The 24,143-nt window shown below is 38.6% G+C and overlaps 1 protein-coding gene across 1 annotated transcript; it reads left to right on the forward strand.

Moving 5' to 3' along the window:
- Positions 1-1,528: 1,528 nt before the first annotated feature.
- Positions 1,529-23,602, forward strand: LOC136375211 (suppressor of tumorigenicity 14 protein-like). Its single transcript, XM_066340583.1, has 17 exons — positions 1,529-1,594; positions 1,915-2,083; positions 2,745-2,869; positions 3,674-3,741; positions 4,710-4,888; positions 4,985-5,023; positions 5,830-6,046; positions 7,354-7,493; positions 8,937-9,034; positions 9,927-10,039; positions 10,755-10,888; positions 15,240-15,347; positions 16,341-16,460; positions 17,014-17,197; positions 17,903-18,174; positions 19,407-19,543; positions 22,268-23,602. The coding sequence occupies exons 1-17, from the start codon at positions 1,529-1,531 to the stop codon at positions 22,424-22,426; spliced, it is 2,328 nt and encodes a 775-aa protein (XP_066196680.1). The 3' UTR covers positions 22,427-23,602.
- The last annotated feature ends 541 nt before the right edge of the window (positions 23,603-24,143 follow it).

A 24,143-nucleotide genomic window follows, 5' to 3' on the forward strand; every position in this document is an offset into this window, starting at 1 on the left:
CTCGTGGTGGTTGTTCCACACAGATATCTGGAGACGTGGTGGGAGGTGCAATAATTAACTTCCTTTTCAGTGCACCAGCTAAATGCAGGTGCACTCATCTGTCAGGGAGCTGAAGACACAGTTGATGTCTGAACAGAGAGCTTGAGGTTTACTCATCTTATCTTCAGAGATGTGTGTGGCCACTGCAGAAGTGTGAAGTGGCAATGAACTGTTTGATAGTGGCAAATCCCACCAAGAGCAGCTGACAGGGAGAAAGGGAGAGGAGGCACTAAAAAATGAACTCAGTCCTTTCAAATCTCTAGGGCCCTAATTTCTGAAGATCAGAAATGCTGCTGCTCTAAGCAGTGAATTGTTGCACGATTATTCCTTCTCCTGCTTTCATTTTTATTAACTGCATGATATGGAGCTACTCTTTTATTTCCTGCTTTTGTTTCTTTATTTTCAAGTTCATCCTCCTAAGAATTTGAATTCTTGAGCTTCAGGCAACCTAATCAAGATGAATAAACATAGTGATGTGTGGTATTGCAATATCTTGTCCTTGCCAAAATAAAACCAATGTTTATAAAAGCTCCTGATATAATTTTTATGCAAAAGTGGGGTTTGTTTCCTCTAGGCCTTTTCCTGTGTTTTTTTTCTTTTCCAGGAAGGAAGGGGCAAAGCATATTCTGTGTGTGTAGCAGAGGCAGGCTGTTGAAGAACAGAGGGCTTGAACAAAGCCATCTGTCTGCAGCTGTAGTTTGAATTCCTGAGCCATAAGGATTGCTTTTCAGTTAATCCCTTTTGCAATCTCTGTGTGAACTGATGGTATTTGTTTATTCTCTTTCTATTATTCTTCTGGGGCTGAGATTTCTTCATCCCCTTTTGCTTTTCTAGGTTCTTTGTGCTCTCTCTCTCTCTCTCTTTCAACACATATCAAATATGTTATTACCTCATACATATCCTTGATTTCCTTATTTTACATGCAGAATATGCTGAATTTGATGGTTTGCTGACTTAAAGCTGCTTTTCCTTTCAAACAGGAAATGTGAACATAAATCGGTTTGCAATTTATTTACTGCATTTATTCTGTGGTACCACCTTGAAGCTGGAAAACTAAGGCAATATGAGGAACTGAGCATTTCTCCTCTCTTATGGATATTTCTATGAATTCCCTGGGGTGTTTATTAGAAGTTGCCTCATTTATATTGACCTTTTATCTGTAAATTTGTTGCACGTCCTTTGTCTTGTGTTGTAAATTATTTCCTTGCTCTTGCATTTCTGAAAGAAGTGATCTATTTTCAAATGATGGGATCCATATCCTGCTCAGCCACTCAGGAGAACAAAGAGTTACAGCGGTGGTAACTTTTCCTGCCCACCTTCTTCCACTGCAAATCAGCTGGCTCCAGCTTCAAGCAGCGTGGCAAAGGTGAAATAAAAGAAGCCTGCTGTGTTGGTGGGGAGAGCAGCTATTCTGAGTTATGTTTAAGAAACGGGGTTCCTTTTTAGGAGGTTGTGGCTAGGTTTGTCCAAAGGCATTTTTCCTGGCATCATGCTGCAGGCTTCTCCCTCTGTGTACAGCATTCCAGCTCCAGACTCTGCACGGGCACCAGGGCAGGTAAGAGCCACCAGCTAAGCTTTGTACTAGGAACACAGTAAATAAATTCTCTCTGTCCACTCCTGTGTGCATTGACCCCCCGATGTTCATAAATTGCTCTTAACTAAAGTGGTAAAACACCCACAACCTCTTTCACAGCTTGAGATGCATACAGGAAGGAAATAGCCCAGAGATGTGGGGTTTGTGCCTGATGTAGCTGATAGCATGAAAGATCTTATCTCCGCTTTAATCTCTTTAAAATAGACAGAGTAAATACACCAAAAAGTGATACAATAGCTCTTCTTTTCTCACTAACTGGTGCCATCCATGTCTTTCTCTAGGAAAGTCTGCACATTTGCTACCGCCCATCCCACCGAGAAGGTTTGTGCCAAAAGCATTGTTTCTTCAAGTGGATGAAGTTGTGTTCCTGGAGGAGATGCCTTCTAGGAACACTACCTGCAGTTTCTTTAACAGTTACAGCAGTGGTGCTAGCCCTGCACTACTCCCTCTGTGAGTGTTACTCCCCCAGTGTGGTCTGGTTATTTCCCACTGTGAAAAGCTCTGCACCAGGCAGCTGAGCACATAATGTGTGTATATAAACTACTGACTTTCCCTTCTCCTTGATGTCTTTGCTAAAGCAACAAAATGCACAGTGATTAGCAGTTAGCACAAGAATAGTGAAAGCTTGCATTTTATCTCTATTTTTTTTTTTTTTGTGTGTGTCCGCTTATGAATCATTATTGGTATGAAGCTTTATCTTTTGCAGGAACATATAGAAATTATTTGTCTGTTTTCTCTTCACTTTTCTTAAAAACAGAATGGGCACCTGAATTGTTTATGTACTTTCTCAAATGTCAACACATAGCCACTAAAACCATGCATCTTCAGGAGGAGAGGATTGCAAAGAAGTTGAAGTTTAACAATGATATCTTTCTAGTAGAAATGCCTGCCTAAACCTTTATCTCCTTCCTTTCTGTTCCTGCTGGGAATTACTCTGCCAGTGGGACTGACTCAATGCACTAGTTATTACTGCACATTTCTCTTAAGAACTAACACCTGCAAGTGCCAAGGACAAGCACATACTTCAGCAAGCCTCTTGTTCTGTAAAGTTATTAGAACATTCTATAACATGCTAATTTTTTATCCTTTTTTTTCTTTTCTTTTCTCTCAGCTCCAACTTTTTCCTTTATTTATATTGGTGGAAGTGTAGAAATCCCTAATTTGACTTACACAAATGACCTCAGTGATCCAACATCACAGAAGTTCCTCCTGCAAGCAAAAGCAATCCAAAATTATGTAAGTTCCCGCACAGGTAGAGCAATATTTTGTGAATATTTATACAGAATCAGCTGGGATTGAGGAGAGGATGCCAATTAGCCATATTTTTTCCCCCCTTGGAAATAGTAAGCTTAAAGCTAGCAAGAGCCTTGGCAGTTTTCAGATTTAGAAATGCAGATAGACAGATGGGGTCAATGTTTTCTAGGTAATAATGTTTCAGGGTTACAGACAACTTACTTGTCTTGAAGGAAATAGGAGAGTGGGTGTTGTTTTATTTTACTTTATTCAAACTCTCTTCCTTCTACATTTTTATTTTTATTTTTAATTTTACCTCTAATTCTTGTGCTTGCTTTCTTGCCCTTCTTATGAGTTTCAGTTTGTGAGATCAGTGCTGTTTCCTAGGTGCATGTGGACAGCAGTTTTGAAGACAAAGCTGTTCTCTGTCAGCCTGTATTTCCCAGAATCTGGTGTATCAAAGCTGCTTTGTGCACAGTCAATACAAGTTGATCATATACTGGAAGTTTAAAGACTGAAACAAAAATATAAATGTGTTCATAAAGGCTTTCTTCATGACTAATTATCAAGATCTACATCCATGGTCTTGAAAGCAGATGTGAAAAAGAAATGTTTTAGTGGAATTTAATGCACATTTATGATTCTTATTTGATACATTTTGTGAAAATTATGGACAGTGCTTTGAATGTGGGGGAGAGCAGTGAGGAAGAGGAAAGAATGAAAAAGACAAACATTTTATAGTATTAGAGATTATATTTGCACTAAAATATAATGTTACATTTTCTTTTACCACTATTTTGTTTTCAGTTGGCAGAAACATATGAATCTTCCTTCTTGGGAAAGTACTACCTGAAGTCTGTAGTGGCTGCTTTCAGGTGGGTGCTTTTTCAGCATTTGGTATTTCAGCATATTTCAAGTATTCAGATGTGGTTTTCTTTCTTTTAATACATTTTAAATTAGCTTTATAGAACAATTTGCACATCTCTGTAAGAAAATGCATAAATACATTGAAGTATATGAGCTCAGCTGATAGTGTGACTTCTGTTCTGCCCTGTAGAACTGGGGAGAGAAATGAAGTCTGATTAATTGTTCCCGAGTCTATGGGTTGTTCTGTTGTCTATTAATCTACTTTTAATTTTTGAAATAATAATTCAGCACTTGCAGGACCTTATTTTGGTTTTGTCCATTCAAATGAAGTTCTCTTAACCTCTGAAAGCAAATCCTTTAATGTATCATTTGGAGCAATACACTAATTGAGCTCCTGGTAAGAAACATAAATCCGTTGAGCAGCAGGTTATTACAATCCTGGTAGTTTCTGAAAATTGTGAAAGGTCAGTGCACAAGCAATTTCAAAAGTATTGTGGTGGAATCACTGAAGTAACAACTTGTATGTGTATGCTCACGGATTCTTTATTTCAACAAAAATTATGTGAAATGCTATATCAAAGTACAGGCATAAAATTGTGATATTGTATGGCACTAACTTCCATTAAAAATATTAATTACAATGTGTCTGAAGCTGTTGTATGATCTTAAAAGTGTATAATTATACAGCAGGGATGGTAACATGCAATTTCTTTAGAACTGTTGAAGGATTCCAAGGTGTAGTTTCCAGTCTCAGTGTGTAGCTGGTTAAGCTGCATATGTCAAAAATATTTCTACTGTGTAGCAAAAAATAATTGTTAAACAAGACAGCTTTTTGTCACCACGTTTTGCAGCAACAATTGGACACAGAAGTTCAGCTGGCTATAAAACTGTGCCAGCCAAAAATGCAGACCAGTGGAAATCATATCCAAAATAGTAATTAAACTGTATTTATGACGCATTTTTTTTCCCTTCACAGTGAAGGAGGATCTGGGCTGCGAGCTTACTTCTGGAATACGTTCTGGGCACCACAAGATATGGTTGTTTCTCTTAAAAAATTAACCCCAATGAAAGGAAAAGAGATCTGTAGTAAACAAGCAGCTCCCCTGTTCAGTTCTGGGGAGGAAGATTTTGATCCTGTTACAATGGAGATTTTTGGTAACAATGTACCTGTCATTTAATACCTATTCTGTCTGTTTTTCTTTCTCCACTTTGTCTCTTTGGCTTGTGTAGCTGATAATTATCACATTTCAGTTTCAGATTCCACAGAATATGATGTGATGCTAAAATCAGGTAATTATGCTTCAATCTCAAGTGATATAATTTGGGGGGGAATGGAATCCTGTGACAGAAAAATGGTATTCTTCCAGTTATTCTTATATCTGCAAGGCTTATGACCTAAACCAGACTATGGAATCTCCATGCCTTGTGTTCCAAATGGAGGCTGGATGAAAATACCTTACAGCTTTTATTCTGATGTCCTGACTAGAATGGTTGAAATTTAATAGTTCCAACTGAATTGCAGTGAGTGGTGGCTCCTATTTTTGACATCTCTAAAAAAAAGCAAACCAAAACAAACCCCAACAAAGCCTCTAAAAAACTGTACTTGGTAATTGTAATTACAAATCTTAATTTGGCTTGTGGTTAGATAATTTTGGTTATATGCTGATAGTGATCAGTCAGTTAATGCAGAGTTTTAATTCACTTTGCCTGATTTCTTCACATCAAGCACATCTGAAGATTTTTCTTCATGTACTTAGCATCCTCATTGCATGGAGAACGAAGAAGAGAAAATGGCAAAGGAAGCAGTATTTGTAGCAGATATTGCAGCAATTGCAGCTGAATCATCTCCTGCTTGTGGAATGTGCAATGAGCTGGTGATGATAAGGGTTTGTACTTCCTTGGCCAGAGCAGGAGAAGGTGATGCAGTCTGAGAGGGAAAAGGGAACAGAGTTGTAAACATAAGAGCAGAAAGGGAATAGAGTAGTCAAGAAATGTGGGTAGGTGATTGTTTCTACCTTGTCTGAAATCTTACCCAAGAACTTATCTTTCACTCCAACACTTTTTCCATACTGATCTACATTCTTTTTTTGTAGCAGCATCCTTTGACCTCTATGCCAAGCCAGGTAACAACAGGACTCTAACTCTGACCAATCCCAAAAAGTCATTTTATCAATGGAGACTGCGAGTTCCTTCTAATTACGTGGTGAGACTGGTAATTATCACTTGGCGTGGTGTCACTCCAGAGAGCTGTGCATCACACCACTTGTCAGCATATGATTCCCTTCTTCCACTGCAGAGCAAGATCATCACCAGGTATGATGCACAGAGCACAGATGCTGTACAGAAGCTCTCTGAAACTCTAACAAATTGATAAAATGTGAGATTTGAAATACAACTTAATTCAAAGTCTTGGATAGTGTAATAAAAAGATCTTCTAAAAAAGTTAGAATGGACTGATAAGGGTTTTCAAGTCCAAACCCCTGTTCCTTAGAGGACTACCTAAAACCAAACCATCTGACCAAGAGCATTGTCCAGACATTCCTTGAACTCTGACAGGCTTGGTGCCATGACCCCTTCCCTGGGGAACCTGATACAAATTTCTGTGGGGTTTTTTTTCTACACTATGACTAATTCTTAATGATTTCCTTTCCATAAAATTACTCTCACAACTTAAAAAGACACAGGCTTTATTTTAGGGTGTTATATTCTATTACTTTGAGAAAACATATGTTTTATGGCAGTCCAGTCACAGCTGAATTCCTGTTCACAATAGGAGGGCTGGAAGGCACCATTCTCAGAGTCACTGAATAGTCTATCTGCATAAGTGAGTGCAGATGATATTTAAATTTGAGTGGCTACACTGCTCCTGCTTCTCTGAGTCAAATTTCATGTATAAGCACAATGAGTTTTTCTTCCTTAACGAAAAAAATAAACAAGTTGTGGGATCTGAGGATGGATGGTTTCAAGAGGAGAATTTTACTTAAGTTTTCTTCTTTTAGGAACTTTTAGGAAGAGGTTAGCTGGGCATGAGGATTCAGCTAATAATCTGAAATGCACTTGTACTGAATTTACAGGTGCAAGAAATAGCATCTCACATTACAAGTAAAAGAACAATAGGAAGTAATAGTTGCCAAACATGGGGCTTCACATTTTGTGTGATAGCTTTTGTGACACAAAACCAGGCTGAACGTGGAGAGATTGGAAATGTTTTGGGTTTATCTGTTGCACAGATGCTCTGGACACTGCTGCACTGGCACTTGTAGCCTTTTCACTCCCAACCTCTGCTTCTCAGTGCCACAATCACCACTGAAGTAGCATCATCTGACATTGCCTTTCTGATGCTTCTATAGGTATGAAAAAACTGCAGGGCACTTGTTGAGCAAGAAAATGGTGATATAAATGCAGAGTGACCTAGCCTCAATGCTGGGAAGCCCCAGCATCCCCTGTACCACCAGCTGGATGCAAAAATAAAAGGGAAGTGGTAGCCAAGGGAATGCTTCTGAAACACAGATGCCCAGCTCAGTCTTACCTCTGCCCAGTTTCACAGCAAAGATGACAGGAATGTGGGAAATGGTTTGGGATTACATTTTTTAATGCTTTTTTTTTTTGTAACCTTCCAGATGGTGTGGGCCTGGGCCCTGGACTCCTTCTGTGGTGCATTTAACCTCATCAAGTAATGTGATGTTGCTCACCTTCTCACTGGACAGAAGAGGAGAGAGCAACTTGTTCAAAGCTTATTTTAAAGCCGTTCCTAAAATCAGTACGTAGTTAACAGAAACAAGCATCTGATGGAAGCACACTTATTACTGGTTTTGCCTCAGACAAGTTGATATTGCCTTGATCATGTCTGGGGGAGGGAATGTTGGCATTTAAAGCAGGGAATTACCGTTCTGCTCCACTTTACAGAAGACTGACAATTGAGCAGAAGAGAGAACATCCTTTTGTCTTCCTGATAACTATTCAAGGCTCACTTGGCAGTCATTTCATGGGTAACACAGAGTAGTGGCAGCAGAGCAGACAGACAGACAGCTCCTCTCTGTCTAAACAAAACTAGATATCTCCAGTGACAGAGCAGCTACTCCCATCACTTTTGCCCAGGGATCCACAGATCGTAGAAAATACGTAAAGAAAATGGAAAACAAGAGCAAGCATTTCTAATTTATCCTTGCTCTTTCTCTGAAAGCATTGTTCAGTGTGGTTAACTGAATGAGAAAAGTGTGTTCCAGACCTAAAAAGTGAATTTCAAACCTATGGGGTGCTATGGATTGTACGTGAGTGCTGCGTGGTGAAATGTTTTGAATAATGCTAAAGTGTGGTGCTAATTTTAGAAGAGATGAAGGGGCTTCACAGGGTCAAGTTGCTACAGTTATTTTGTAAGGTACAAATGAAAGAGTTTTGACAATGAAGCAAGTGACTGTGTTTTAACATGTGGAACAAGTCACTGGGGATAAACTCCTCCAAAGCTGCCACATTTCAGCTTTTGTCTCTTTGCATGCTGCTTATCCAAATACTTATCCCATGCACATTACTAATTAAAATGGCTTCATTGTTCTGAGGATGGGCGTTTCAAATTATATTTAGCCCAGGTTTTGACACAAGATTTTTTTTTTAATTTCAACATTATCTTATTTTCTGCTATGTTTATATTTGCATTCACAATGTTACCCAAAGGACTAAGGACTGGATATCTAGGAGAGTCCTTGGCAGGAAGCAAAACCTCAAAGGAATTGTTCAAATATGGCATGAATTTTCAAAATGAGAACTGATAAATGAACTTCCTTGTTTACATGAAATTAATTAGTTTTCATGTCACTGGGCTGATTGTATTTTAATTTTGAAAATTAAAAATTAATTTTGAAAACCTACAGAAAGTCAGAAGTAAACTGGAAGCAGGAGGTTTGTTGCATCCACGTCTAATTGCTTCTTTCACTTGCCATGAAAGATTTTTTAAAAAAGAAAAACTTCAGTCAGTGCTTTTTTTTTGTCCTTACCCTTAGTTGTAATTTGATCCAAAAATAAGAGAAGTTCAGTGTGGTGTGGAGGTGGAAGTTATGTGATTTTCAGTTAATACAGGAAAAATGTAAATTTAATTCTATGTATTCTTCTAACTGTACATAGAGAAGGGTCCTAGCAGGTGAAGCAGACTCTGCACTTTGGCCCAACTAAGATAATTATGTTCTTTGCTGATATATTTCTCTCCTAGTATGTGGTGGTCATTATGTTTCCTGGAATGGGACACTGAGTTCCCCTTATTACCCAAGTTACTACCCACCAAACATTGACTGCACCTGGATCATCGAGGTAAAATGCTGGGAGCTCTTCTGACTTTTCTTTATCTTATGTGGACACAAAATTGGGAGAAATGGCTTTTGATGTGAGTGAAACAGAGAGAGAACCTAGTGAGACCACTGAACCTGACTTCTTCTCAGGCATGCATTTCTTTCCTGTCCTATGCACAGGGAAGAATTGCCAGCTTCCAGAAAACTGAGCATCATTTATGCAGAAACAAATTAATCTGTAAGATGACAACTCCCAGCAGCCAGAGATAATTAATAATCAGAGCTTTTCTTCGGTATTAAAAAGAAAAAAATGGTCCTGTAAACCATGCCTCACGTGATGGATATACACTGTTTCCCTGAATTCTGCAGAGCCAGGACCTTCTCTGGCTCAGAAATTCACCTCCAAATTTCCTTTAGCAAGACTTAAAATCTGCTCATGATTTCTACCAACCACCTAATGCGTTGGTCTATTGTCCCACTCAGCATTTAACTACATTTTTAGTTTCCCTGGTAAAGGAGACTTTTCATGTATATGACTTGATAAGTCTCCACCTTTCACGGTATTATCAGCAGCTTGTAGCACAAAAGTGTCACCTCTGTGCAGGACAGAAACATGTGGCATTGCAAACCTCAGATATAGTGCTTTTTGCTGGCTGCAGAAAGGATTTCCCTCCTTCATCAGGCACAGTCTAGCCAAAGTTTAATCTGAAAAGACTTCTGTAGATGTTAAAATTAGCAAAGTTTTTTTTTGTTTTTATTGTTTTTCAGAGGTGCTAATTTCAATAGAAATGCAATAATCCCATAATTATTTGGATTATTGCATATATATTTCAATCCCATGATAGGTAGAACATCTTGGAAGCAGAGGCTGTTTTCATTTTGTGGATGCATGTCTGGGGTTTTTTGATTTTTAGGCACCATTGCCTGGCTACAAACTCTCACTGAAGATCCTTGTAATACAAATTCAAGAGAAGTCTCCAGAGTCCAGTAAATGTGACAAAGACTGGTTAGAAATTGATGGAGTTAGGTGAGTAAATGCATTTTTTTTCTGGCATATTGATTTGCACTTTGAAGTTCTGCACCTTTAGGCATCCTGGATTTTTCTTACAGGTATTTATTTTTTCTTTTGTTCCTGTTAGAGCAATAATGTAGAATACAACAGGATTTTATGCAGCTGCAGCTGAACTGTAAATTCCTGGCTGTGGTCTTGATGTGGCTGAAGAGTTTGTGTAATCAGAAGTTTAATTTTCTGTACCACTTGTTCTTCAGTGACTGCAATTGTTACACAAACACTTATAATAGAATTAAACACATTGCTATTCAGAGAAATCTGTCTCTTAGAAGGAGCATATTGAAACAATCCAACAGCTGTTGGATTTGGCTGAATGATTTAATCCTTTCCTGGATGTGCAGCTTTTGGGTTTGCAGACCTAAATGGGAAATCTGAAATTAATAATGCTTGAAGCAGTTTGTATTTATAAGGTAGACCCTGACATTGATAATCTTGCTGTATCTTTGTTTCAAAGTCTGCTAATCCAAAAAATGTTGCAGAGTAGGAGGAATTTCTAAATAGGCTTTCTAAAACTTTTGCTGAGCAGTTTTTAACACCAAAATATAGCTGATCCTTCTTGCATTGTCTTGAAGCTTTTTTGACATCACTACCACTCAGTAAAAGGAGACAGAGCTGGATGGTAGTGATCACTTTGGTTAGAAATTAATATTTCTCACTTTTGCCTTGCTAGATACTGTAAAGCTCTTTCAGAAAACAACAGAAACAGAGAATATGGCTATTCTGTTGCAATCAACTTCCATTCTGATGAGCTGCTCACCCACAGAGGGTTTTATATTGAATACAAAGCTTTCAGTCATACAGACCGTAAGTTATTAAGAACACACTTTAAATTAAATTAATTACACTTAAATTAAAATTAATTACAGTTAAAATTTTTAAGGAGAAACCTTTGAGAAACCCTGCTTGACAGACCAATTGTATACAACTCATCCTGCCTATTTTCTTAACCTTATTGCAGGAGAAAAAAGTAAAAAATGTTATGTCTTTATTGACCAAATAGAGGTACAAACTTAGATATAAGATGCATTTAGAAGCTAGTACTTATTTTCTAACTTTTATCACCATTTCTGTAAAATGGGGAGTAAAAGTAAAATTTCTCATTTTATCTGCATCTAGTTATACAGCACTTTGCTGACACCTGAAAATAGCCAAGCTGCAACATGAAAATAGAATGGCAGAGAGCCTCTAAGCATGACTTCTGCCAAGAAAAGTCAACCATGAATACTCAATCTTCTCTTTCAAATCACACCTCAAGGTGCTCCAAGATCAGTTTCCAGGTTTAGACAAACTGTTTAAGTTTTATTGGCAGTCAAAGAGGACAAATTGTTAGAAGATGTTTCAGAAATATGTCTGGGTTTTTTAGGGGCCTCTCGTAACTCCCTAGTCTATGGACTTCTGGATTAATGTTAGATTTTGGGGGGCCTCCAGATGGTGGAGCAGGAATTTTCAGGAGATATTTACTTGTGACATTTCTTAGAAAAGATGCAGTTTAAATGCCTGGGGTTTTTTACCCAATTAATGTCTAGGTAGCTAAATTTTTCTGAGATTTCAAGAGATCAGTTCATTTTGAGAGGCCTCTTCAAACCTTCATCTTGCTTGTTGGAGTGTAATTCTGTTCACTGTTGACACAGAAGCATTTAAATACGAAGTTTTTTTGTAAAGATTTTTGTTTCATGTCTTTCACTCTAAATAAGTGATCAGTCATTGTATAAGACTCACAAATTTTCAGGGATTTCTTCTTCCACCAATGTGGGTCTCTTTCTACTAGAAAAAAAAAATTACCAACTATTCTTAATTCTGTGGTTTCTCTGGTTACTGCCTCAAAAATGGTTAAGAGTTGAAACCTAAGAACATCTTTTTTTATGAGAGAAAAAAAACCCAGTCTTGATGGTTTGTATCTGTGTGCTCTGCTTCCAGCACTGAGCCAGATGGTTCCAAGTTATTTAATCCATTCTTAGTCACAGCCAGGAGGCTCTGCACAGAGACTCATCAGGAGGAGTGGAATTGCTGTGATGTGTCAGGATCAAGTGGATGCAGTAGTTTGGGGAAGGCTGCCTGAGATAGCAGCATGGATTGAGAGTGCTGGCCTGTGTCAGCAGTAATAGAAGGAGGAAACAAAAATAAATTCATGTTTTCCCACATCTTTAGTACCTGCAGTCACCCACCTGAGGTCAGTTTTTCCCCATTATTGGGTGCCTATCAAAGCAGAGTTATTAAAAATCACAGGCATTTGTGATTCCAGGTCACCTCAGATGTTCTGAGGTGATTCCAGGTTATTAAAAATCACAGATACTGTTCTGAGGTGACCTGGAAAGCAAATTCCAGCCATCAGGGAGAGTGATGAGAAAAAGGAGACACTCCTGCTTTGAGCTCTGCTGGCTGGGTAGTGTGTGCTTTCCTCCCACTGGCATCACGTGCAAGGCAGTGAAGAGGACTAATTAACTCCAGATTGATTAGACAACTGTGGGACAAATGAATTTGGTCTTTCAATCTGATGTAGCTCCTAATTTGCCTATGGTGCTAAATGGGAGAAAGAAAGTTTCATTTGGCTTCACTTAGGCAGAAAGAGGAATGGTTTGAGCTACTAAATGTTTCAGAGACTTTTATTTTTCTTGCACATCTGAAAGAGTGAAAGAGAACAAATACTTTTTATATATCGGAAAGAAACAATTTACCATCTATATTAGTAGTTAGTTTACATGAATGTAAAAGAAATTCTTGGTCAAGGGCTGTTTTATAACAAGACTGCAAGTTTTGGGAAGTGTTTGATAAAGCACTTATTCACATCAGACACTGAGGGTAGTAACAGAATTGTAATATCAGGAAATATGTATTTGTAATACTAATGAGAATGCCTAGTTTTAATTTTCTTTTCCTTAGACATTCCTGTATTAAATACATCCCCTTAACAAATTAAAGAGATGCTTCCTATCAGTAGTTATGTATCTGTAGAGAATGATTTTCAACCCTTAGAGAAGAGGCCATTAATGTGAATTTAATTTGCAAAGTCTATTTAGGTGACTCGTGTAATCCAGACTGCTTGACAAAAGGCTTTGACAGATTGTGCCAAGTAATATATTACTTCTTTTAAATATTCAATTTGTTTTACAAATGACACAAACTTTAATCTTGATTAGTCTTTTTTTAATATTTCTTCATGGTAGGGTCCTGCATGACTGCATTTAGACTGTATCCATATTTCTAGTGTCACTGATTTCTTATTTTTCTGGCTTGTCCTTAGAAATGCAAACAGAATGCACAAGATTTCCTCCAAGAAATCTGTCTGAATGCTGGAAAGGCTGCCCAGGTGGTAGTGATAAATTGGATTGGAGCAGAGCAATTATTTCTTGTTTGTTGCTTTCTGTAAAGTTGAGAGATGGGCTGAAATTATTTCTAAACTACTGCTGGCAATCTTTAGGATCACATGAAGCATGTGGGTGTGGAAAAGAGGCTGTGTAACATGTCTCTGAAGACTGGGAGAACAGAAAAATCAAGAGGCAATTTTACACCAGTCTTTATAAGTGAACCTTCCAAAGGAAAAAAAAAATAAAAAAAATGCAGAACTAACCGAAGTTAGCTATTTGTAAATAGTGAAAAGAATATTAAAAGCAGCATGGAGATTCAAAATTTTGTTTTAGTTCCCTGCTATGAGAGAATAAATAGATAAGTAGTACTTTGACACTGTCTTGTGTGACAAGCTTATAAGTAAGTAAGTAAAATGTGGGGAGAAAAAAAAATAGAGGAAACAGTTTCCACAGAACAAGTGGTCAAGACTCATTAGCAAAGAGGAAGGATATTTTTAATGTCATTCTGCCACTATTGTTACAGAATGTCACATAATTTTGGTTCATTATCTAAATTATGGACTAGAGTAGATGCTTATGAAATAGGAAAAGTGTTGCACAATAGGAAGATGGATGTATTTAAGAACAATGTATTTGTAAGTGGTTCTGAGGAGCTGCAGAATATATATGGAGAAAAATAAAGATAAGGATATGAATCAGCAGTGCCCTGGCAGCCAGGAGGTGACCACCCATGTCCTGGGGGCATGAGGCACACATCCCAGCCAGGAAAGGGAGGGGATTGTCCCCTCTGCTCTGCCCTGGGGCAGCCCCACCCCGAGCTCTGGGGGAAGCTTTGGGCACCAGAATATAAAAAATATTCATCTATTAGAGAGTGTCCACAGGGTGGTAATGAAGATGGTGAAGGGCCTTGAGGGGAAGCCCTAAAAGGAGCAGTTGAGGTCACTTGGACTGTTCAGCCTGGACAAGAGGAGACTGAGGAGAGACTTTATCACAGTTAAGCTTCCTCCTGAGAGGAAGAGGAGGGGCAGACACTGATCTCTGCTCTCTGGTGACCAGTGACACTCCCAAGGAAATGGTCTGAAGCTGTGTCAGGGGAAGATTAGGTTAGATATCAGGAAAAGGTTCTTCACCCAGAGGATGGCTGCTCACTGGAAAAGGCTTGCCAGAAAAGTGATCACAGCCCTAATGCTGCTGGAGCTCCAGAAGCATTTGGAAAATGCTCTCCAGAGAAAGGGTGTGACTCTTGGTGCTGTGCAGGGCCAGGAGTTGAACTGTGAAATTCATCCTCGTGGGTCCCTTCTAACTCACAGTATTCTGTGATTCTGTAAAATGTGAATGTAGATAACTGAAAACACATGTGGATTGCCTAAGTTGTTTTTTGGGGTTTTTTTTTGCTAAAAAACAGCTGGGGGGATGATTGTTGCTCAAAAGCTGATTTGTGAGTCAGTCACAAAATACTCTCTGTGAGTTTTGTTCGTATTTGGTGTTTTGTTCTGGCTGGTTGTTTTTGTTCTGGGGTTTTTGAAATGTCACACTAGGATGCAAGACAAGAATTAGAAAATACCTTCCCAATCACCAGTGGGAAGGCTTCAGCTAGGGTACTGTACCTAAATTAGGCACTGCATGTCAAAGAAAATAGGGAACATTCAGAAGAGGCCAGAAACAATGACCAGAAGGTACTCCAAGGTCTGAGAGCACAGCACTGTGTCACTGGATGCCATCAAAACCAAGATGGGTAAATATCTGACAGAAATGGCACAGAAACACCCAAGTGACCTCTGGCAGGGAGTGCAGAGTGTGGCTGTTGGTCTGCTGTTTGTGTTAGAAATCTACAGACCTTTTTCCTTCAGTTTGTAATCCTGAACAATTGAACTGTGGTGATGGAAAGTGTCAGCCTCAGTATAAGTCTTGTAAAGACCATGACAGCTGTGGGCAGGACAGTGATGGAAAGAGCTGCTGTAAGCATGTATTTTTAGCTATTTTCCAAAAGATGGTGGAAGGCAGAAGCAGGAATATGCATATTTTAGTGGTTAAATGTGTTGTTTCTAGATTTTTTTTTTTCATAGCACAAATTAAAAGTTTCACAGTAGTGAACATAAATCACACAGAGTAAAATTAGGTTTGGGGAGAGTTTAGACCATTAATGAGGAAAAATCCAAGATGACAGGGATTTTAGTAAGGAAATCAAACCACATTTTGCTGGTGATCTTGTTGGAAGAGCACTTTTTCCCCAAACTCTGGCAGATCAGTACCACACAATTTAAAGAAGAGACACTTTGTAGGCTGGGGACTTTCCCCACATTGATGGTCTTTTTACTACACACCCACAAGGACTCCCTAGTGACTTGCTGCATTTTGCTTATATAATTTTTGTCTTGCTTTCAATCTTGGGGTAGCCAGGAGTAAATCTTTGTTGAAAAAAAACCTACCTCCCCCTGTTTAGAGGTCCTTGTAAACAACTGGTAATAAGAATAATAGTAATGGAGGCCAATTGCTAAAGTCTATCAGGATTCTCACATAGTAAACTGTGATAGTCCTTCATCAGAAATTTATTGGAGGGAGCTATAAAGCTCCTCCACGTTTTTCTCAATTTCACTTGAAAATGAAAAGATGCTGTGAGGATTTGTGATTTGTAATGCCAGTCGTGCTGGTGAAGGCAAAAGAACAGATCTGAGAAGCCACACTTGCTCAGTTCAGAGTTATGTAAAATGGGAGCGTGGACAGCTGGAGGGTCTTCTTTTTCCTCAGGGGCAGTGAAGACTGAAATTAGTGTGATCATTAATTAGAGTGGATCATTGCCCTGTCCACTCTCCATAGAGGGACCAGTTTACACCAGTATAGACTACTCCTTCAAGCAGGCTAGAATGTGTATCTTCAACAACAAGGTTTTTGTTAATAATTCCAAAGCATGACTCCAAACATGTGACACTATCTTCTCTCTCTTATTTCAGCCTACAAAAGTTGCTCCCCTTATGCATACAAATGCCTCAGTGGAAAATGCTTGCTGAAACCAAACCCTGAATGTGATGGGAAAAGAGACTGTACGGATGGATCTGATGAAATGAGCTGTGGTGTAGTGACATTTAATTTTATTTTAAATTTTTTTAGTTACTTGGGAAACTAAATTGACTAATTTGTGTTATTATTAAGAATTATTGGATTAAGAATTGGTTAAATCAAATAAGAATTTTAAAAATGAAATTTCCCAGTAACACTGTATGCAAATGTCTGTCTTGAAGTTTGCACTGTTTCTTTTAAATCTGTCTATAATGACTTATTTCAAGCAATGCACTTCCAGGATAAACTGGTAGGTCTTGCTGCTTTTTTGAGCTGAATGAAATGCAGTCAAGGAGCTGTGTTTGTAAGGAGGGAAAAGAGACAAAAATTATTCAAATGAACTTCTAAATTGTGCTTAATCTCTGAGTTATTCAACACTTTAGAAAGCTACACAGAAAGACAGACAATGACTGCCTTATATCTGACCTGCCCATTGAGTGAAAATGGGCAAGTTTTGACCTTTTCACCAATTGCACAGTAAAGTCTAAGGGTAAAAGTTTGTGTCGAGCACGGCAAAGTGAATTAACTGCTGGGCTTTTTAGTGATTTGTTAACTTATTTCTGTTAGCTTGTGGAAGAGGCCGGCTTCAGAAGAACAGAGTTGTTGGGGGTGAAGATGCAGGACCTGGGAAGTGGCCTTGGCAAGCCAGTTTACAGCTGGGGACACGTGGCCACGTGTGCGGCGCCTCTGTCATTTCCAGCAGGTGGCTCGTCTCTGCTGCCCATTGCTTCCTGGATTCTGCTCCTGTGAGGTGGGAAGAAATTACACTCTTCTAGAGTATTTGTGGTTTAATCACCTTACAGGGTTTCTTTCAGTAATTTGCAGAAGTTATTCCTTGTCTAGATAAGTTGATCCGTGTTGTAACGTGGTGATGTGACCTCGCTACACAAACACTCGGTGTTGTCTGCTGGCTTCAAAAGTCTTCAGTTTTTCAAGTTATTCTTTTACTTCCATCCCCACTGAGTCCTGCATGATAGAACACTGTTCTGTTCAATTTAGGGTAAACACCTTTTTTTTTTTCCCCTTCTTTTGAAAAGGCAGGGGTTTTCTGAGTAGAACTATGGCCTTTTATCCCAAGACATGCCCTATGTATTGATCAGTGAATGAAAACCTTATTGATGTTCACTTTAGGTAGTGTAAATTGAAAATGCTTACCTCCTACATGTGGTAAGGATGAGACAGAGTTTAATAAAATGCTTTTATGAGTTCCAAAGCATGATGCATTGCAAGGAGTTCGTTTTATAGCTCCAAAAAAAGTAATTATTTTCATAATAACGAGTAAAAACACTGTGTAATGTTTTAGCAGACAGAGTGCATTTATCTTCTGAAGTCATATGCTACTCCATGCACTTTGGTTTTGATGAATGTCCTCAAATACTGAACAGTAGTCAAAATGGAGTGAACTAACAGCGAATTGCTTTCCAGTGGGACATTCTAAAGACATTTTTTTTTGCAGATACTCCGTTCCAATGGGATGGAGAGCGTACATGGGCTCACACACTGTTAATGAAAAGAGCAATCGTGTAGCTGTGAGATCAATCACAAGGATCATTGTCCACCCACAGTATGACCAATCCACCTCAGACTATGACATTGCCCTGTTGGAAATGGAGACTCCTGTACTCTTCAGTGAGCTGGTACAGCCCATTTGTTTACCCAGCACCTCTAGAGTATTTCTTTATGGAACTGTCTGCTATGTCACTGGCTGGGGAGCCATCAAAGAAAATAGTATGTGCATTTCCTGGATATGCTTTTTTTGCAAGTTTGGCTTAGTTTTTAAACTCTAACAATGGAATATTTACACTTGTGAGCAAAAAATAAAAACCCATGTGGTTTGCTTAGTGTGTCTATAAAAAGCCAGGAAAGATCTCCTTAGCTGCAGTCTGTGAATTCTGAATGGTTGCTTGGGTGGCAGGTGACGAGTGACAAAAGGCATACTCTGGTGTCCCAGTTCATTGAAAGGCAAATGATTATAGATTTACAAAAAAATGTGCCCATTTTCATGACTCATTACTTATTTTATCTGGTTAATAGAACCTTGCAGGTAAAGAGATTGTAACTTGCAACTATTGCAGAGAAAGAATTTGTTCCTGATTGACAATATGGAGCCATAAGCAGCAATAAATGCAAAACCAAAAAAAAATGTGGAGGGCCTTTATTTTCTCTGTCTTAATCAAAGGCACTTCAAAGTATGCCTCATGAAGTGTTCTGCCTCTGTGCAGCTTGGAGCAGCCAGCTGCAATGGAGAGGCAGGAAAAAGTGTGTTGAGTTAGAGAGGGGTTGCAGGGGGGAGCCTGTGGGATCCTTGCCCCATCTCAGCATTAAATAACTTGAAACCTGGGCTGGGGCAGCATCTCAGCACATCAGAGGTTTCAGGAGATTTAGCTCACAAGGTCACCTTACATCAGTACCAAAGAATTAAGGTCTTAGCATAATTTGTGAGTTACAGACTGTTCTCTGGGTTTTTGGTTTTTTTTTTTTAATTATTTGTTTTTCCACACTCAGCTTTATTCCTCAGTTCCTTCCCTAGAACTGAGAGGATGGAAAACAACATAGAAATTGCACTTTGTAGGACTTGGACGTTGTTTGGAGCACAGCCATGGTGTAAATAATAGCAAAAAGCTTCAGGCATAATTTGAAATGGTATTCAAATTTAGTCACCCTGTGTCCAGTCTTATCTTAAAATTTGCATGGCACTTTTACTACTTTCTGGCAGAATAAGGTCATAAGGATAAAGTCTAGGGAAATGGGAAGGTGGTGCCTTGGAACCTCCATGGCTATAGGGTAACAGCTTTCAAAAACAAGGGCAGGCACCATTCAAAGGGAAGGGAATTACTATGCTTCCATCAGCTGGATAGATTTTGAGTTTGAAACAACTCTCTTTTGTTTTGCTAATTGGTGTTTCTATTAGAAATTCGTGCCACCTTAACCTCTGCAATACCATCTGTATTATTTTCTAGGTCATCTTGCCAGAACACTGCAGGAAGCTCGAGTGAGAATGATTAACCAAAGTGTTTGCAATGAGCTCTATGATGGTCTTATAACTTCACGTATGCTGTGTGCTGGGAACCTCAGTGGTGGTGTTGATGCATGCCAGGTAATCTGGAAACTGGTAGGAGAATTACCAAGGAATGTTTCCTTTCATTGGAAAGCTCTTTAGAGTTTTAGGTTGTTTGTGTGGTGTGATTTTTTGGTTGGTTGGTTTGTTTTAATTGAGATGTCACGAGTGTGAGTTTATGGTTAATTTAACACGGCAACTAAAAGCCCAAAATAAGGAAGAAACCAAAATAAGGAAGAAACCAAAATAAGGAAGCAAATTCATCGTAGATAATCTCTGACTCTTTTGAGAAATATCATTTTGCAAAGGCAAGGGGTAAAATGTGTCAAGAATTCTTTTTAATTTTCAACTGTTACATTTCATACAAGAGAACAAAAAACATAAAAGGAATCGTCTGTGATAAAAGGTCCATCTGTGAATTATGATATTCATATTAATTTCTTTTAATCTTTTTTTAATATCTGGGTATGGAATTGTTAAAATACTGTAAAAGTAGAGTGAGTGATGTATTGTTACAGTTGCAAAGAAATACAAAAGGAAAAGCTAAGTTAGATTTTGGAACTGCAGCTGCAATGGTGCTTTTTAATTTCAAACATTCATTTACAAAACTTTACAAACATGTTTTTTATACCAGTTACCATATAAAGGGGATAGAGATTTGTTACTGATTATTAGACTGAGGCAATTTGGTACAATTTTTGTGTCATATATATATATATTATTATTTTAATGCAATAGGGTAACTTTTGCAAGGCTGTAGCTCATGATAGGTCAAACTTCTTGAGCACAATAGACTATTTGTAGAATTTTCTTGCAGTGTCTAAAATCTAATTATATTAATTACTATTTTTAATAACATTATGTAGCGTTTGCAAACTTGGACCTTGAATTTGTTTTGCTAAAATGTGTTCATTTGGAGGGGTGATGTTCCTCCAAAAATTTTGTTGCTTAAGAAACGCCCTTGAATTTTCAGATGGGCATTTTTAACCAATTCAGCTGTATATGAGACTTGCCAGTTTTGTTCCTCTGGATCTTTAGGTTCTTAGTCTGGGTAGTATCTTTGGGGTTTTGGTTGGGGCTTGGTTTTTTGTGGGGTTTTTTTTGTTATTGTTGTTGTTGTTGTTTTAGGGTTTGTTTTTGTTTGTTTTTTGAGGGGTTTTTTCTTTGGCTGGTTTGGGTTTTTGTGGGGGGTTTTTTGTTTGGTTTGGGGTTTTTTTGGTGGTTTGTTTTTTGGTGGTTTTTGTTTGTTTGGGTTTGATTTTTTTTGGTTTTTTGTTTTTTTTTTTTTTGTTTGTTGGGGTTTTTTTGGTTTTGGTTTGTTTTTGTCTTTCCTTCCTCTCTTCCCTGTATTATGTAATATATAATATGTGTTTCCTGTACAATGCTAGAGAGGAATGACACTGGGAGTTCAGGAAACCCCCAGAGCACCCTAAACCCCCTTTACTATGCTTTGACTTGAGTGTCCTGTTTGGTTTCACTTCTTCCTGCACATGTAAGCCGTGCATATGTTACACAAGTCACGTGAAGCTTCCAAAAACCATTCATCTTTGGAGGATCCAATACATGAGAAATAAGAAATGTACCCTTTCAGACTGTCTCCTTATGACTCTAGGATATTCTTTGATCTTGGTTCCTCAGCTTAGGATCTTTCCTCCCCACTGCCATACAGCCCCCTTTGGTCTTTCAGCACTGGCTGAGTAATTGGCTGGATTATGCAACCTCATTTCTCAAGTCACTCTGACATCAGTCTCCTGGATACCAACATTTCTAGCAGCTTGAGAAAGAGGGAGAACTCTGGCAGCTTCTCTTATCTCTAGATAATTTTATACCACCATAATAGATCATTTTGTTTGGTCGGGTGATGAAAGCTTTCTGTTATTACTCTTTTCTCAGTACATGGCTTTCTCCTGACCTCTTGCATGTTTTGGATCCAAGTGGGGGCTCAAATAAACCCAGGGTCACTTTGGAGGCTGCTGACTGCCTTGTGTGCATCAGGAGCAGCTGCAGAGAGGAGCTGCACTGCAGTTGCCCAGGGTTCTGTTCACAGAAGACATACAGGGTTAAAGCAATGAAAGGCAAAAAAGTATTGATGAGCCCAAATGCATTTTGATCCTGTGAACTGAATTGAATGGGAATTTTTATTTTTCTGCGTTGCTGTGCAAACCTGCATGTTCCATTTGAGAAGGCAGTTCTTATTTGCACATTCTTTGTTCCTTCTTCTGCCTCTACAAAGTAATCTCCTGTAGACTCAGCCTCGATTATAAAGCTGCTGATAATACATAGTTGTGCCTGGTTTGTTTGTTGGGTTTGGGTTTGTTTCGGTTTGTTGGCATTTTTTCATTGGGCGTGTGCTGTATCTTTCTGTTCCTATTTCATACACAATGTAAGAGATCTGCCTTCAACCTGTAAATAATTTATGTTCAAACTGTAGTAGAATTCCCTATTTCCACCTTTGTCTTCTTCTCTCCCTATTTGGGCTGTGGTGAGTTATTCTATGAATCCTGTAATGGGACATTATCAAGGAGTAATTCTGTAAACTGCTTCTTGCCATTAGCTTTATATTGATTAGTGTGCTACACTCATAAGTTAAAATAATTCAAGAAATATTACATCTGGCTGGGTACATTTTACCCAGAAGTAAGTTTTAATTAATATTAAGTTTTACTCTGAGAAAAAGAGGGGCAGGTATTTACTGTCCTGAAATAATCTAATTTTTGTTAGAGTGCTCTGTGTGTGTGCACTGATGGCTGGACTTGGTTTCAGGGGGATTCTGGAGGTCCCTTGGCCTGCCCAGGGAAGGACAGTAGGTGGTTCCTCGCTGGCATTGTGAGCTGGGGTGAGGGATGTGCTCGGCACAATCGTCCTGGAGTGTACACCAAGGTGACAGCACTTCAGGACTGGATCCGCCAGAACGCAAACTGACGAGCCAAGGAGAAAACGCAGGTCAGCTCTGTGTGAAAGCTGCTTCCTGCTGCAGTCACTTTGATGATACAACATGGAAATGCCATTGATTGTCCCTTCGTGAAATAATGCACTTTTTAAATGAAGAAACTGTCATTTGTTCACCTAGCAATAACTGTTCAGCCTCAGAGGAACTCCAGATTCCTTATGGATTCATCTTCCTTATGCCTATTTGCAGAAACAGCACTGCCTTAAAAACAAAATAACATTAATTAGAACCTGTAACAAAAATCCAGCCATACCTCATCCATAACCCTTCTCCTCTCCTTCCTCGTCTCTTGTTATCTGTATTTGTTTCCACATATGCATATCAGGATAAAAACGGCCACATGCCAGATATATTCAACTCTTTATGAGTGTTACAGCATTCTAAACATAAATAATTATTTCATAGTTCTTAAAAATATGAATAGTGTATTGTGTACAAAGCTGAGGTTAATTCTTTCTAGTTGTGTGTGACTGCATGACTTTAACTTTCTGGGCTGCAACTTTTGGCTTCTATACTTTTGGTGTTTTCTTAAAAGTGCCAGATATATAGCTCAAAAATGTTAGGACGCAAGAAATTTTCATTAAAGAACTGGAAGAGCATAATTTAGGTTCCTTGGGATGATGTCCAAGTAAAAACAAGGAATTAATGAGTTGTAATTCATTAAGCAAAAGGAAACTATAAAGCTTTCTTAAATTCTCTTTAGAATTTGAACTAACTGTAGGGTTTAATGTTTGCAGTATGTTACAGGTGTATTTCTCCAGCTCTGGCTCTGGCATGCACTGTGAATTTTTAGCATGGTTCTGGTAGATTTAGGATTGTTTTTCCTGCTCTCCTTGGTCCACAGTAAGTAGAGTTTCAGGCTCAGGAAAAATTTTTTGTGTATCTTTCTGGGCTGTGCCCACAAAGCCACACCAAATTGAAAGGGATATAGAAGGAAAATGGATTTATGCAGTTGGATGCATCCTTGGGCTCAAAGAAAGTAGAAGAAATGACAGCAAAATTCCTTTAACCCTGATAGTAAATCTAGATTTTATAATTTTAATCTCCTGATGATCTTATCACTCCAAATCTAGCCAATTTAAGGTTTCCTAAGATGTTTATGGGACTTCTAACACCAGTACTTAGCTTAATAAAAGAATTGTTTAGATGGTCTTTAAGTTGTGTTCAATATCTGAAAGTGTTTAGCTTTCACCTTTAATATACATATCTAAAAAATGAAGGTGGCAGTTGGAACATCTCTTATTGCTGTCCACACAGCACACTTACTGTGCAGTGTATAAATGTGTGATCTTTGATGTTGGCAGCACGTGGGGGACATGTTGAAAAGAACTAGCACGGTGAAATTCCTTTTCTGACTCTGATATTGCTTTTCCTTCCTTTCTCCAGCTGAGCATCTTGCCCCAGCTCATGTCCAACTTGCAGCATAAGCTCTATTCAAAGCCTGCATGTCAGGAGGTCTGTTTCTTTAGTGGCTACTCAATTATTCACACCTTCCTCTTTAATAAACACGTGCTAAAACTGCAAGGGGCTATATTTTATTTGTTTGGATGTGCAGCTGAAACTCTAAACCCCAAGTACAATCAGAACTGCACTGGTGCCTTGGACTTTCCTGGTTTTGTAAAGCCCAGCCTAATGTGCCCCTGTTACTGAAGCATACATTTAAGGGCACAAGTTTGTTTTCCTTTAGCT

The sequence above is a fragment of the Sylvia atricapilla genome, chromosome 2 (assembly GCF_009819655.1).
Source record: "Sylvia atricapilla isolate bSylAtr1 chromosome 2, bSylAtr1.pri, whole genome shotgun sequence".
NCBI lineage: Eukaryota > Metazoa > Chordata > Aves > Passeriformes > Sylviidae > Sylvia > Sylvia atricapilla.

Coding starts and splice junctions, on each gene's coding strand:
- LOC136375211 (XM_066340583.1), top strand. CDS start 1,529: ATGCTGCAGGCTTCTCCCTCTGTGTACAGCATTCCAGCTCCAGACTCT. Junction 2,084..2,744: donor AGCCCTGCACTACTCCCTCT/GTGAGTGTTACT, acceptor CTTTTCTCTCAG/CTCCAACTTTTTCCTTTATT. Junction 18,175..19,406: donor GGGAGCCATCAAAGAAAATA/GTATGTGCATTT, acceptor ATTATTTTCTAG/GTCATCTTGCCAGAACACTG.